Source organism: Triturus cristatus, chromosome 12, assembly GCF_964204655.1.
Source record: "Triturus cristatus chromosome 12, aTriCri1.1, whole genome shotgun sequence".
NCBI lineage: Eukaryota > Metazoa > Chordata > Amphibia > Caudata > Salamandridae > Triturus > Triturus cristatus.
In genome coordinates this window covers 1929669-1944142 of record NC_140595.1, presented here as the reverse complement: position 1 = coordinate 1944142, position 14474 = coordinate 1929669, and the positions used below count along the sequence as shown (strand labels likewise).

The 14474-nt window shown below is 51.4% G+C and overlaps 1 protein-coding gene across 2 annotated transcripts in view; it reads right to left on the bottom strand.

The window, feature by feature from the left end:
* The window catches only part of ADAMTSL5 (ADAMTS like 5), a 198657-nt gene that overhangs the window by 131945 nt on the left and 52238 nt on the right, over positions 1-14474 (bottom strand). For both annotated transcript variants that reach the window (XM_085637652.1, XM_085637653.1), the window contains one exon: positions 11118-11178. In XM_085637652.1, the coding sequence (XP_085493778.1) occupies positions 11118-11178 (61 nt within the window). The remainder of the gene's footprint in view (positions 1-11117; positions 11179-14474) is intronic.

Genomic DNA, 14474 nt, shown 5'->3' with positions numbered 1-14474 from the left:
CTAGTCCCTACTGATGGATCCCAGCCTATAGCCCTGTGTGGGAAGAAGACAGAAAAACTCATCCTAAGGACCTGAACAGCAGGAACAGGCCTTAGAAGCAGAAAGCAGCAAGATCCTGACCTGGAAACTGGTTTCCCTGGAGTCCGGCGTCGAGTAGCCTAAGACCTGGAGCCCGAGGTGGAGAAGCGGCGCTGACTGAAGAAGCAGACGTCGTACCCGGAGCCGCCTGAGGTCGTGAGAGGGCGCCGACGGAGGTCGTGAGGAATACCAGAGGTCGAGGAGGAAGTGAACCGAGGTCGAGCGAGCGGCGTCATCGGAGGAGTGAAGTCCGCCCTCCGGAGTCGTCGGAGACCGAGGTAGAGGTGAACCGGAGGTCGGGAGTGAGGATCGCACTCCGGAGTCGCCCGGAACCTGAGAGGAGGAGCACCGGAGGTCGGGGGTGAGGATCGCACCCCGGAGTCGCCGGAAGTCGACATCGAGGCCAGGCCGGCCGACGTCATCGGAGCCGAGAGCGCCATCGGACCGGAGCCGCCCGAAGTCGACACCGAGTAGAGACTGCCCGACGCCGTCGAATCGGAGGTCGAGATTGAACCGAGGCCGCCGACATCGGACCGGAACCGCCTACCGGCGTCGTCAAAGAACTGACATTGTGCCGAGGCCGCCGAGACCGAACCGGAACCGCCTCACGGCGTCGACACGACTCCAGCGGCGTCGGAACATCAGAAAAAGGGCAGTAAGTGGAGTAGAGGGCGCCTAAGGCCCTGTGGAGACCTGAGAGACTGCTCTAAGGGGCTAGGGAGGTGCTGAAACCAACCTGACTGTGCCTGGGGTGAACTGGGACTAACCTAGAGAGGTGGTGTGGAGAGAGAAAGCCAGGGCACTGGTATTCCCCCCTTTGATCTATCTCAGTTTAGGCCTCAGCCTTGTCTCAGCCAGGGAGTAGCCCCCCTCAAGCCTTCCACAACCCTACAAGCTGTGCCTGGGCCAAATCAGCCCTTAGGAATTGAAATGTCAACTGATTACATGAGTGTTGCTGTATACTTTTAATTATTTATTGGGGGTACTGTATTTATTGAGTTTTTACCTATTTATTGCTTCACTATATTTATAGGTCCACAGGACTTGATGGTGTACAATATTTATTGGTACAGTATTTATTGCCTCAAAATATTTAATTGCCTGTATTACCTGCACTGATATTTATGTCCCTTGTATTTATGATCACCCCTATTTATTGAATCTTCAGATAATATTTATTTGACCTGCACTATTTAAAATTTGTATATTGTGATTGACTTATTTATTTTCCCAATCAGCAACTAAGAGAAAAAGATAAAGAAGAATATTTTCATAATTTTTACGGTGTAGAGTCGTTTTTGGAACGGATGCACGCATGGTTATTGTATGGGTATATTGTATGCTTAGCACTGCGCCTGTTTCCTGACCACTCGAGCCAAGCTACCACAGTGTGTTCGGGGAGTCCACCACCACCCTGCGGAGTGGGAGTGGGCTGTTTCCAACATAAATTGGTGTTCAGTGGTGGGATCGAGCTGTGCCTACGTATACTCAACAATAACTGTGGGTAGTCCATAGGCCTACACCGGGAGTTTTCTCAAAGCGGCCTTCCTAATTGTGGGTTTTTGTTTTTTCCAAATTTACTCTGGTGGTGGGAGGAGGTATTAATAAAGGTACCCCCCTGCATAGTTACTGCACAAAACCTGTCCTCTAACCTGAGTGGGCAAGATGGAGTTTGTACTAGAAAATCTAGAAACGTACACTGTGGCCCAACTCAGGGAGTTTTGCCAGCGGGAGGGGGTGTACTGTCCCCCAGGAGCAAAGAAGGGTACACTCCAAACCAGCTTAAGGGCTTGGGGGGAGGCACGCAGGGAAAGCAAGGCTGAGGAGGAAGACAGGGATGGAGAGCCTGACCCCGAGGGGGCTGAGATGTACCAACCTGAGGTGGGGAACCTGTCAGCGGGGCCCAGAACCATTTCCAGGAAGGGCAGCAGTGCCTCTAGCGGTGGCTTGTCTGAAGTGGAGCTAACGGACCGGAGGGAGAAAAGACAGCTCACATGGGACTTAGCAAGGCTGGAAAAGGAGAAGGAGGAGCAGAGGATGGCCCATGAATTGCGACTGAAAGAAATAGATCTTCAGATCTTGAGAATCGGGGCACAACCTGTTCCTAATGGTGGCAGCCAAACCCAAGAGATCACCAGGGAATCTAAACCATACCTGCCAAAGGACATAGTGGCTAGCTATGGAGTGGGCGACGATATCGCCAAGTGGCTAGCGGCCTATGAGGTCTCACTGAGGGCCCATGGGGTTCCGGAGAAGCACTGGGGAGGGGGATTGTACAAGTACATGCCTCCAGCTGGTAGGGATGCTTTATTGGCCCTCGAGGAGGATGAGCAGACCCACTACCCCGCCATGAAACTGGCGCTCATCAGAAAGTTTGGACTAACACCTGAAAAGTACAGACAGAAGTTCAGGGGTAGTCACAAACTGGGCACGCAGAATTGGGTGGACTTCCTGGACTATGCAAAGAAGGCAATGGAAGGTTGGATTCAGGGCAGTGAAGTGAGGAACTACGAGGAGTTGTTTGACCTAGTACTGAAGGAACACCTGCTCGAGAAATGTTTCCCTGAACTGCGGCAACACCTGGTGGATAGCAAGCTGACCAGTCCCCGGAAGCTTGCTGAGGAGGCGGACATTTGTGCTAGTACCCGGGTGTCCACAAGGGGGACTGGAGGGGATACTCAAAAGGCCGGACAGGGCGCCCCCCAGAAGAAAGAGGGAGGGGAAAAGAAAAAGGAGTTCTCCAAAGGCCCCCAAAATAACTTCCAAGGGAAGGGAACAGGATTCACCTCTAAGGCTAACCCACCCAGAAACCCTAATCCTGGCCAGAGTCAGCAGCCAAGGGTTGTCCATTGCTACGAGTGCGGTGGCGTTGGACACTATAAAGGAGATCCGAAGTGCCAGAAACGTCCACCCCCTCCCACTGGAGGAAAGACCCCCGGAGTAGCTAGTGCAGTGCTCGGGGAGGAGATGCCCTTAACTAAGGGAAGGGAGTGGGCGGGTGTCACTTTAGTGTCCCTGGGAGAACGGGAGATGGTTCCTAAGATCCAGGTGCCCGCAAATACCGCAAAGTATGGGCAGTGGATCACCATCAACGGCCAAAGAGGGGAGGCTCTGAGAGACACAGGAGCCAGTATGACTATGGTGCGTAGTCAACTGGTGTCTCCAGAGCAGGTAATTCCCGATGTACTCCACCCAGCCGCGATGGCTGACGGCAGAACAGGTCACTATCCCGTGGCCGAGGTTCCCTTTGAATGGGGGGGGGTTGCAGGTTCACTTCGAGTTGCCGTAAGCCCTGCCGTGCCAGTCGATTGTCTGCTGGGGAATGACATGGAGCACAACGCTTGGAAGGAGGTGGAATACCGGACTCACACCGAGATGCTGGGTACACCTGACTGGGCCTGTGTTAGCACAAGGTCCGCGACTACCCGAAGAGGGAGTTCATTTCGGCTGGAGCCTGGAACAAAGGCCCAGCCAGCTGCCAGTCAAGGGAAGAACCGAGGACAGGAGGAGCCTGCCTCGGCGTCTCCACCCCGTAGGACGGATAGGCCACCGGAGGTGGTGGACCAGGAGTCTGCGGAGGGGGACGTTACCAACCTGGAGGACCTACCCATCCCGGCCGAGTGGCACGTGGAGGGAGGCCCGTCCAGGGAGGAATTCTGCCAGGGCCAGAGGGAGTGCCCTACCCTTGAGGGGCTGAGGCGACAGGCCGAAGCCCAGGCAGCAGGGAACGTTGAAGGGAACTACAGTGTTTACTGGGAGGATGGCCTCCTCTACAGTGAACCCAAGGCACCCCTACATGGATCGTCACGAGCCTTGGTAGTTCCTCAACGTTATCGAGCCTTCCTTCTGGAGTTGGCTCACGAGATACCATTGGCAGGACACCTGGGGCAAGACAAGACCTTCGCCCGTCTTGTCCCACACTTTTATTGGCCTCAGATGAAAGTGTCGTCCGATACCTACTGCCGGACATGTGTGTCTTGCCAAGCCAGTGGGAAAACAGGGGTGAAGCTGAAAGCTCCCCTGGAACCACTTCCTGTCGTTAGCACCCCCTTTAAAAGGGTGGGCATCGACATTGTGGGTCCGTTAGATCCGCCAACATCAGCTGGTCACAGGTTTATCCTGGTCCTGGTGGATCATGCCACACGGTACCCAGAGGCAATACCTCTGAGGACCATAACAGCACCTGTTGTGGCTAGGGCCCTGATGGGAATCTTTACCCGAGTGGGTTTTCCCAAGGAAGTTGTGTCCGACAGGGGGACCAACTTCATGTCAGCATATATGCGGGCAATGTGGAAGGAGTGTGGAGTGACCTACCGGTTCACAACTCCTTACCACCCCCAGACCAATGGTCTGGTGGAAAGGTTTAACAAAACCTTAAAAGGCATGATCAGAAGTCTGCCTGAAAGCCTGCGGAGGAAATGGGACGTCCTCCTACCCTGTTTACTCTTTTCTTACAGGGAAGTGCCACAGAAGGGAGTGGGTTTCAGCCCCTTCGAGCTTCTGTATGGGCACCCTGTACGTGGACCTCTTAACCTGGTGAGAGACGGATGGGAAAGAACTCCCAGAAAGCTCCCCCAGGATGTGGTGAGCTACACGCTGGCCTTCCGGAGCCAAATGGCCAAGTTGTGGAAGCAAGCTTCTGACAACTTGGAAGCCAGCCAAGCAGTAATGAAGGCGTGGTATGACCACAATGCTCACCCGGTGGAGTTGGAGCCTGGCCAGAAGGTGTGGGTGATAGAACCGGGAGAGCTTAGTGCCCTCCAGGATCGCTGGTCAGGACCCTTTGAGGTGTTGGAGAAGAAGGGTAAGGCTACCTACTTGGTGGACCTGAAGACCCCTCGTCAGCCCCTGCGGGTGCTGCATGCCAACCGCCTCAAACCCCACCACGAGAGGCCCGAAGTCATCTTGATGATGGTGACTGACGGAGGAGAGGACGTGGAAAGCGAGCCTCTCCCTGATCTGTTTGCGTCTCAAGAAAAGGATGGGTCGGTGGAGGGAGTGATTCTCTCCCCATCTCTAACTCCTGAACAGCAGGAGGACTGTCGCCAGGTCCTGGGGCAGTACTCTTCGTTGTTCTCCCTTGTCCCGGGTAGGACTCACCTGTGCGTCCATGACGTGGACACAGGAGACAGCCCACCTGTGAAGTCCAAGATCTACCGGATGTCAGACAAGGTGAAGGCCAGCATTCATAGTGAAGTCACTAAGATGCTGGAGCTAGGAGTGATTGAACCTTCTAGCAGCCCCTGGTCTAGTCCGGTGGTGTTAGTACCGAAAGCTGCACCACCGGGTGCCCAACCAGAACTGAGGTTCTGTGTGGACTACCGGGGACTGAATTCAGTGACAAAAACTGATGCTCATCCGATCCCTAGGGCGGATGAATTGATTGACCGGCTGGGAGCTGCCCAATATCTAAGTACCTTTGACCTTACTTCAGGGTACTGGCAGATCTCGTTGACTGATGGAGCAAGGGAAAGGTCAGCCTTCTCCACGCCCAATGGCCACTACCAGTTCTGTGTGATGCCCTTTGGGCTCAAGAACGCACCTGCCACGTTTCAGCGCCTGGTAAACCAGATCCTCACCGGAATGGAGAGTTTCTCTGCTGCTTATCTGGATGACATAGCCGTCTTCAGTAACAGCTGGGAGGATCACTTGCGTCACCTGCAAGCTGTTCTCCAGGCCCTGAGACAAGCTGGATTGACGATCAAGGCCAGCAAGTGCCAGATCGGGCAGGGGTCGGTAGTGTACCTTGGACACTTGGTGGGTAGGGGAGCGGTGCAACCCCTCCAGGCGAAGATCGAGGCCATCATGGCCTGGGAACCCCCCAAGACACAGACTGAGGTCCGAGCATTTTTGGGCCTCACGGAATATTACCGCCGCTTCGTGAAGGGGTACGGTACCATCGTAGCCCCCCTCACGGAGCTCACGTCCAAGAAACAACCTCGACGGGTAGTCTGGACGGAGGCTTGTCAGCAAGCCTTTGAGAGATTGAAGAAAGCCATGTGCGAGGCCCTGGTCTTAAGGGCCCCAGACTTTTCCAAGAAGTTCATTGTCCAGACAGATGCATCAGAACATGGCATTGGGGCAGTGTTATCGCAACTCAACGAAGAGGGTCTGGATCAACCCGTGGTCTTCCTATCCCGGAGATTACTTCCCAGGGAACAGAAGTGGAGTGCAATAGAGCGTGAAGCCTTTGCAGTGGTATGGGCTCTGAAGAAGTTGCGGCCATACCTGTTTGGCTCGCACTTCCTAGTTCAGACCGACCACAGACCCCTTCGTTGGCTGATGCAAATGAAGGGGGAGAATCCCAAGTTGTTGAGGTGGTCTATTTCCCTACAGGGGATGGACTTTCAGGTGGAACATCGGCCTGGAGTGGACCACGCCAATGCAGACGGTCTCTCAAGGTATTTCCGCCTTAGTGATGAGAACTCCCAAGGGGTTGGGTAGCTCTCCCCACTTTCAGCTGGGGGGGACGCGTGTTAGACCTGTCAGCCCTTTGGGTGGTCCCTCCTCATCATTATTTATTTTGTCCCACTTTTGCCTCAAACCCTGTTTGAATTTTTCCTTTTTGGGAACCACCAGACTTTTTCGTGTTGCTACAGATTCAGGGAGCCATTTTAGCTACCCCTGAAACTTCTGTCTGAGGGCCTGGAGCACAAAATGGTGGCCACCTGTGACATCACCAGCATCCACTGGAACCTACCAGCACCTTCCAGAACATTCCAGGAGATTCCAGAACCCTGTGACAGTTGGAGGCGGTTTGGAATGTTGGGAGGTTAAGAGAGAGTGTTGGCAGTTGGAGCTGGCAGTTGGCACCTGACTGGTGAAGAGAGAGCAGCACAACAGTGAAGGAGGAAGGAGTGAAGCAGCAGGGGTGGAAACTTGTGCCTGGAGTGGGGTCCATAAACCCACCCTTGATACTAGTCCCTACTGATGGATCCCAGCCTATAGCCCTGTGTGGGAAGAAGACAGAAAAACTCATCCTAAGGACCTGAACAGCAGGAACAGGCCTTAGAAGCAGAAAGCAGCAAGATCCTGACCTGGAAACTGGTTTCCCTGGAGTCCGGCGTCGAGTAGCCTAAGACCTGGAGCCCGAGGTGGAGAAGCGGCGCTGACTGAAGAAGCAGACGTCGTACCCGGAGCCGCCTGAGGTCGTGAGAGGGCGCCGACGGAGGTCGTGAGGAATACCAGAGGTCGAGGAGGAAGTGAACCGAGGTCGAGCGAGCGGCGTCATCGGAGGAGTGAAGTCCGCCCTCCGGAGTCGTCGGAGACCGAGGTAGAGGTGAACCGGAGGTCGGGAGTGAGGATCGCACTCCGGAGTCGCCCGGAACCTGAGAGGAGGAGCACCGGAGGTCGGGGGTGAGGATCGCACCCCGGAGTCGCCGGAAGTCGACATCGAGGCCAGGCCGGCCGACGTCATCGGAGCCGAGAGCGCCATCGGACCGGAGCCGCCCGAAGTCGACACCGAGTAGAGACTGCCCGACGCCGTCGAATCGGAGGTCGAGATTGAACCGAGGCCGCCGACATCGGACCGGAACCGCCTACCGGCGTCGTCAAAGAACTGACATTGTGCCGAGGCCGCCGAGACCGAACCGGAACCGCCTCACGGCGTCGACACGACTCCAGCGGCGTGGGAACATCAGAAAAAGGGCAGTAAGTGGAGTAGAGGGCGCCTAAGGCCCTGTGGAGACCTGAGAGACTGCTCTAAGGGGCTAGGGAGGTGCTGAAACCAACCTGACTGTGCCTGGGGTGAACTGGGACTAACCTAGAGAGGTGGTGTGGAGAGAGAAAGCCAGGGCACTGGTATTCCCCCCTTTGATCTACCTCAGTTTAGGCCTCAGCCTTGTCTCAGCCAGGGAGTAGCCCCCCTCAAGCCTTCCACAACCCTACAAGCTGTGCCTGGGCCAAATCAGCCCTTAGGAATTGAAATGTCAACTGATTACATGAGTGTTGCTGTATACTTTTAATTATTTATTGGGGGTACTGTATTTATTGAGTTTTTACCTATTTATTGCTTCACTATATTTATAGGTCCACAGGACTTGATGGTGTACAATATTTATTGGTAAAGTATTTATTGCCTCAAAATATTTAATTGCCTGTATTACCTGCACTGATATTTATGTCCCTTGTATTTATGATCACCCCTATTTATTGAATCTTCAGATAATATTTATTTGACCTGCACTATTTAAAATTTGTATATTGTGATTGACTTATTTATTTTCCCAATCAGCAACTAAGAGAAAAAGATAAAGAAGAATATTTTCATAATTTTTACGGTGTAGAGTCGTTTTTGGAACGGATGCACGCATGGTTATTGTATGGGTATATTGTATGCTTAGCACTGCGCCTGTTTCCTGACCACTCGAGCCAAGCTACCACAGTGTGTTCGGGGAGTCCACCACCACCCTGCGGAGTGGGAGTGGGCTGTTTCCAACAGTGGCCGTGTCTCTACTCATATTCCATGTGAATTTCAGACATTCATCGAGTCCATTGAGCCAGCTCAGAAATTCCTGCAAGCTCAACTCGGTGCCAGACCAGATACACATCACATCATCTATAAATCTCTTCCAGAGACAGATGTTATTCTGGAAGGGATTAGATGAGTGATTAATGTAATTGGCTTCAAAGTGGCCTACATAGATGCAGGCCAGACTGGGGGCAAAAGTTGCCCCCGTTGAAGTACCAGATTCTTGAAGGTACATTTGCTCCTTGTACATAAAAAAGTTTCTGGTCAAAGCTATTTCGACACATTGGAGTACGAATGACTGAGGAGTGTCGTAAAACCTCTCACTTGCCCCCAGTGCCCGCACCGCTGCCACCAGCGTGGCCTCCTGGGGTATGCTTGTGTACAACTACTCAATGTCAATTGTAATCAGGAATTGGTGTTCAGTGTCATAGTCAAAGGATTCCAGGATATTCAATACATCCGTGGTATCCTGCATGTATGATGGTTGAGTAACTACACATTCCCTCAGAAAAATATCCGAGAATTGCAACAACGGTTCCAGCACAGACTGAATCCCTGAAACTATCGGGCGGCCCGGCGAGGGCCATTGCGCTTTGTGTATCTTTGGCAGTATATAAAATGCCGGTGTCCTTGGTTTCAAGTTTATTAAAAAATCCGCTTCTTTGGACGTAACCCATTTCCTTTCTTTGTCCTCTGTTACAGGTATGATTATTAGTTCTTGCAATTCTCTTGTAGGATCACGTGCAAGGGGCCTATAATTTTGACGTGCCCCAAGTAGCCTCAGTATCTCTGCCTCATAGTCGCTGGTTTTCATCACAACCACCGCCCAGCCTTTATCAGCCGGTTTGATGGTCAATGATCCATTGTTCTGTAAGGATTTAACTGCTGTCCATTCAGCCCTGCTCATATTACTAAACCCTTGTTTCTTCTCGGCATGCTCCAAATTGTCAATGTCCTTTAGGACCTTTTCTTCAAAAACCTGTAGGCCCATCAAACTATTCGGGGGGGCAAAAAAGTGACAGACGGTGTAAATTGGTGGAGAACACAGAGGGAGGATCATGTTCCTTATCTGCAAAGAACTTCCTCAGCTTGATCCTCCTCATCACTTGCGGGTACAAACCCTAGTCCCTTGTTAAGGACCCACAGCTCATCATCTGTTAACACATAATCCGATAGATTCACCACTATGTCATTCTCCTGGGTAATTCTATCCACATTCACAGGGGTTTCATGCCTCTGCTGCATGTAATCCTCGGGGAGTAGGTTTGCCATGTTTGGTTCAAATTCTGACGGGCCCTGCCTCGCCCCCTCTGAACACCACCTCCCCCCCTCCCCCCCCCTCCCCTGGCCTGCCTGGTGCTGTCCTAAAAAAGAACGAAATAATGCACCTAGATCCTCATCTGATCTATCTTGGAGATTGAATGTCACTCGGCCCTGATTAGAGGTGGAAGGTTGGGCACTACTCTCGTCTTCTTCGCTGCTTGTATTATCGAAGGACCAATTCTGGGTTGTCCTTCTGCCCTGTCGTCTTCCACTCCTCTGACCTGGAGGTTGATATACCTGTTCAGCGTTTGACTGGTAATATTTATCCTCTGTATATAGAAAAGCCCACTTGTGCGTGTACCGCTCTAGATTCCGTTTGAGCCCTTTGATTTTTTGGTTCACCATATAAGTTTTGTACTCCCCCAAATCACTCTGGATTCTGGCAAGTTGTTCCCTGGCATCCACAATGGTGGTGTCAACCTTAATTGCCTCATTTAACTCTAGGATTTCCTTCAGGAGTTCCTCACTCAGCCGTTTGGCCGTGTTAATAAGCCAGTCTCGGGTACACTTATTGGCAATGTAACTCCAATCGACCCGGAACCTCTTATCCTCAAGAAAAATCTTTGGCTCCAGACGTACTAGTAAACTAGCTGGTGCTGCCCCTGCTCGAAGATACTCTGTCATAAGAGTGCCATGAAGCCCAACCCTTATGTGGCGTTTCTTCAAATTACTTAGTTTGTCCCATTCCTCCCGTGCTGTTGTTGTGCCTATCAAGGGGGCGTCTGGGAGTAAAGATGGACCAGATAAAATAGATGCTATTTGATCCTCTGAGAAAGCCAAGCAGTTTCTATCCATTCTCTAGAGTTCCGTATCCAGTGAGCAAGTAACATGAGCTGTGTCAACCGCAGTGTTTTAGTGTGTATAACCAAGGGTCAGCCTTGCATTAAAATATTTATAGAAATAGCTCTCACGGCTGATCCGCCATTCTCAATATCCTTCACAGTAGGAGCTACAGAGGAAAATAACGCAGGTTGCCCTCCACTCACAACTCTTTCATCAAAGAAACCTGCTTATATCTTGGGATAAAACATCATGAGCATCCCCCACACCTCTTATGGCGACACCACTTCTGCTGCGGGCTCAACAATGCTGTACACCCGGGGGCTCCTATCCCTGTTTTAACATGTTCACGTGTCTATCTCCCCCAAGAACCAAACTGTGTGTGGTTCTCACTCCCCACAGTTTCTCACATCCAACAACAAAAAAATGTGTGAATGCCTTAGTAAATCTAAGCCGTAATGTGTACCTGCATGGCGCAGACTCGGTACTGCCTCCCGTCCCCTGTGCAGCGGCGTTCCATTTGAAGCCTGGAAGGATGACAACATACATGTTAGTCTGAGGAGTCAGGCATGTTCCGATGGATCTGTACAGGAGGGCAATCACCTTGTAGGCACATTCAGAAACCCTGCTGCTTGTCACTGCATTATACATCCCTCATCAGCAGGATCACACAGTGAAACCCATGGGTACTCACAAATATCTTCGCAGGGGCCACAACGTATGGTCTATGGTATGTCCGAGGGCCGCATTGATGCCAGCGGGGTAGGAGTAGTGCTTTGTGGGGCCAGGGTGCCGGTAAGGTGAGTGTTGGGAAAGCGAAGCATGTACATGGTGTGGTCAGGGAGTCGTGAAGTTATTTTGAAGGTTTCATTCCATACGGCCTTTTAAATAAACCCCTAGTCTCAAGAAGATTCATAGATTTGACAGTCGTGTGTTGTGCAATATCTGAATCTCTGTCCCTCTCCCATACCTCGGGTAATCCTCCTCTACTTGCTGTCGCTACCTTTGGAGAGTCAGGTGTGGAAAAAGGAAGTAACCTCATTGCTGAACTGGAATAAAATAGAATTGCAGAATGAGAAACCAGAAAACATATGTTCGGTCCCGGCTTCCCCACTTTACCAAATTGTGTGATGCTAGGCAATAGTTTTATTTAACTTTGTTTCCCTTTTCTTCATTATCACATGTTAAAGAACCTTGAACTGTATGTGATCAGGATATGCACTGTACAAAACTTTCTCTTGTGTTTGATTTAAAAAGCTATAATGTTGCCCATGTTTAATAACAGCCCAGGCCCCCAAAGGGGCCCACATGACTACTGACTTGCCCCTTAGTTTACTACTGGCATTGTTGTCTGGGTGGGAGAAAGCATAAGTGTTTCTACGTTCAGTTTTTGAAAACTATCACTTTAAAAAAAATACTTCTCAATGTAGCGATATTTGATGTACTAAAGCGAAACGCTTGTGCATGTTAATTAAATACGTTTTTGAATTTTGAAGAGATTTTGTCATTTTTGTATACGTTTTTTGCAAGAGATCTCAAAGTTAGATGGTGCTGGATACCTTATTTGCTTCTTTTGCTTCAGTTATCTTGTAAATAAACGCTTACCCCTTTATTTAACATCTTTCTGAAAGTTAGAGCTCTCATAACTAAACAACAGCCCAATGCAGTTGTTCAGCTGAGGGCCACATGTGAAGGTCAGGAGAGCCGCAAGCGACCTCCGGGCCATACTTTGAGTATCACTGGTATAAACTCAGGCCCTCATTACGGGATTTAGTCGAAGGGCAGCGCAGCAAGTCACTTTGTTGCGCTGCCCTACTCCAAAGTAAAATGGCAGGTATGCACCATATTTATGCAATACAGTGCATGCCTGTCCTTTTCCCGGCGCTGGCAGGGTTTCGTCAGCCTAGCGCCAATGCAGGCATCCTTGCAGAATGTTGCAAGAGTACCTCCATTGCATGCAGAATTGTTTTTGTGCAGGAAGGGGCTCCTTCCAGCACAGAAAGAATCCTAAGATACATCGCCAGCGGCTCCATAGCCAGGGCAAATAAAACTGGCGACAAGGGGCAACACTGCCCCATACCCCTTACAATACAGAAGGCATTGGACACTTTGATACCTACGCGTACTCTCGCCACTGGTGCCTTGTATAGTAAGTGCACCCACGCCAGGAATCCTTTACTGAGTCCCATTCGTCGGAGAACCTCCCATAGATATGTCTAGGGCAGTGTATTGAACGCCATCTCTATGTCCAAGGCAATCAGGGCAGCATGAAGAGCTGTAGCCCTGGTGTAGGAAAGTGCCCCGCTTTACATGGTTACCCCCCACTCTTTGCCTGATAGCTGATGCTCTTTGACTGAGTGTGCACTGGGTCCCTGCCAATCAGGTTCCTAGTGCTTGTGTTTTTCCCAAAACTGTACCTTTGTTCCCACAATTGGCACAACTCTGGCCTACCTGTAAGTCCCTTGTAAAAGGTATCAGTGGTTGCAAGGGCCCTGTGACCAGGGAAGGCCTCTGAGGGCTGCAGCTTGTATTGCGACACCCTCAGAGGCCCCTCAACAAAAACAGAGACACTGCCATTGCAGACTGTGTTTTGGTGCAGACAAACTTGAGTGTCGACATGGGACACATCTCTGTGTGCCGTGCCCACCAACCACTGCTTGTGGCATTGGTAAGTCACCGCTCTAGCAGGCCTCACAGCACTAAGGCAGGATGCACTTTTCCACAGGTGAGGGCACAGCTGCATGAGCAATATGTCCGTACAGTGTCTATGCCATTCACAGACATTGTAGGTACAGTAGGGCCATATCAAGTACATGGGCTGGGAGTTTGTGATTACGAACACCACAGCTCCATGATAGCTTTGCTGAATGCTAAGGAGTTTGGTATTAACCTCCTCAGCCTAATAAACCCACACTGATGCCAGTGTTGGATTTATTACAGAATGCACTCAGAGGGCATCTTAGAGATGCCCCCTGAAAAACGACCATCTTCCTTGTGTCCAGCTGACTGGTCTGCACCAGCCTGCCACACACAGACATGTTTCTGACCCCCTGAGGTGGGAGCATTTGTGCTCTCGTGGGTCAGGGACAAAGGCTGCTGTGGTGGACGTGCTTACACCTACCCCCAAGGAGGTGTTTCACACCAACCCCCGAATAGGAACAGCATTCAGGGTAGTGAGCCTCAAAGGCTCCCTCCCCTTTATTATGCTAGCCACGGGCTCTCCAGATAGTGGAGATGCCTGCCCCCATGACCAAGCTCCACTTTTGGCTGCAAAGTCAGCGGGAAAATCGGTAGTAGGGAGAGGTGTGTCCCCTCTCTGCCAGGACCACCCCTAAAATGCCCTGGACCGAGCTGACCCCCTCCTTAGGAAAGCCTCCATCTTGAATGGAGGGATTACACCCAATCATGATAGGGGAATGGCCCCTCCCCAAAGGGGGGGCATTCGAAGGGTGTAGTCACCCTAAAGGCAAGTAGCCCATTGGCTACTATCTTCCAGGACATATAGCACCCCTAAATTCAGTATCTAGGGGTACACATGAACCTTGATCCTCAGATTCCTGCAACCTAAGAAGAAGATGGGCAAAGAGGACGCTGTGCAGCAAAACAAGAAGACACCCACTGCCTTGGCCTCAGCCCTACCGGCCTGTCTCCTGCTTCTCAAGCCTGTGGAGAAGACGACGCCTGTCCCGTGGCCATCAACTTCCATGAACCCCAGGAAGACTGCCACTCTTCAATAAAGACCAGATCTCCCGAGGACAGCAGCCCTGTCAAGAAAGAAACTCCTTCAATGATACCAAATCCAGGCAGATCCGCGATCCTGACC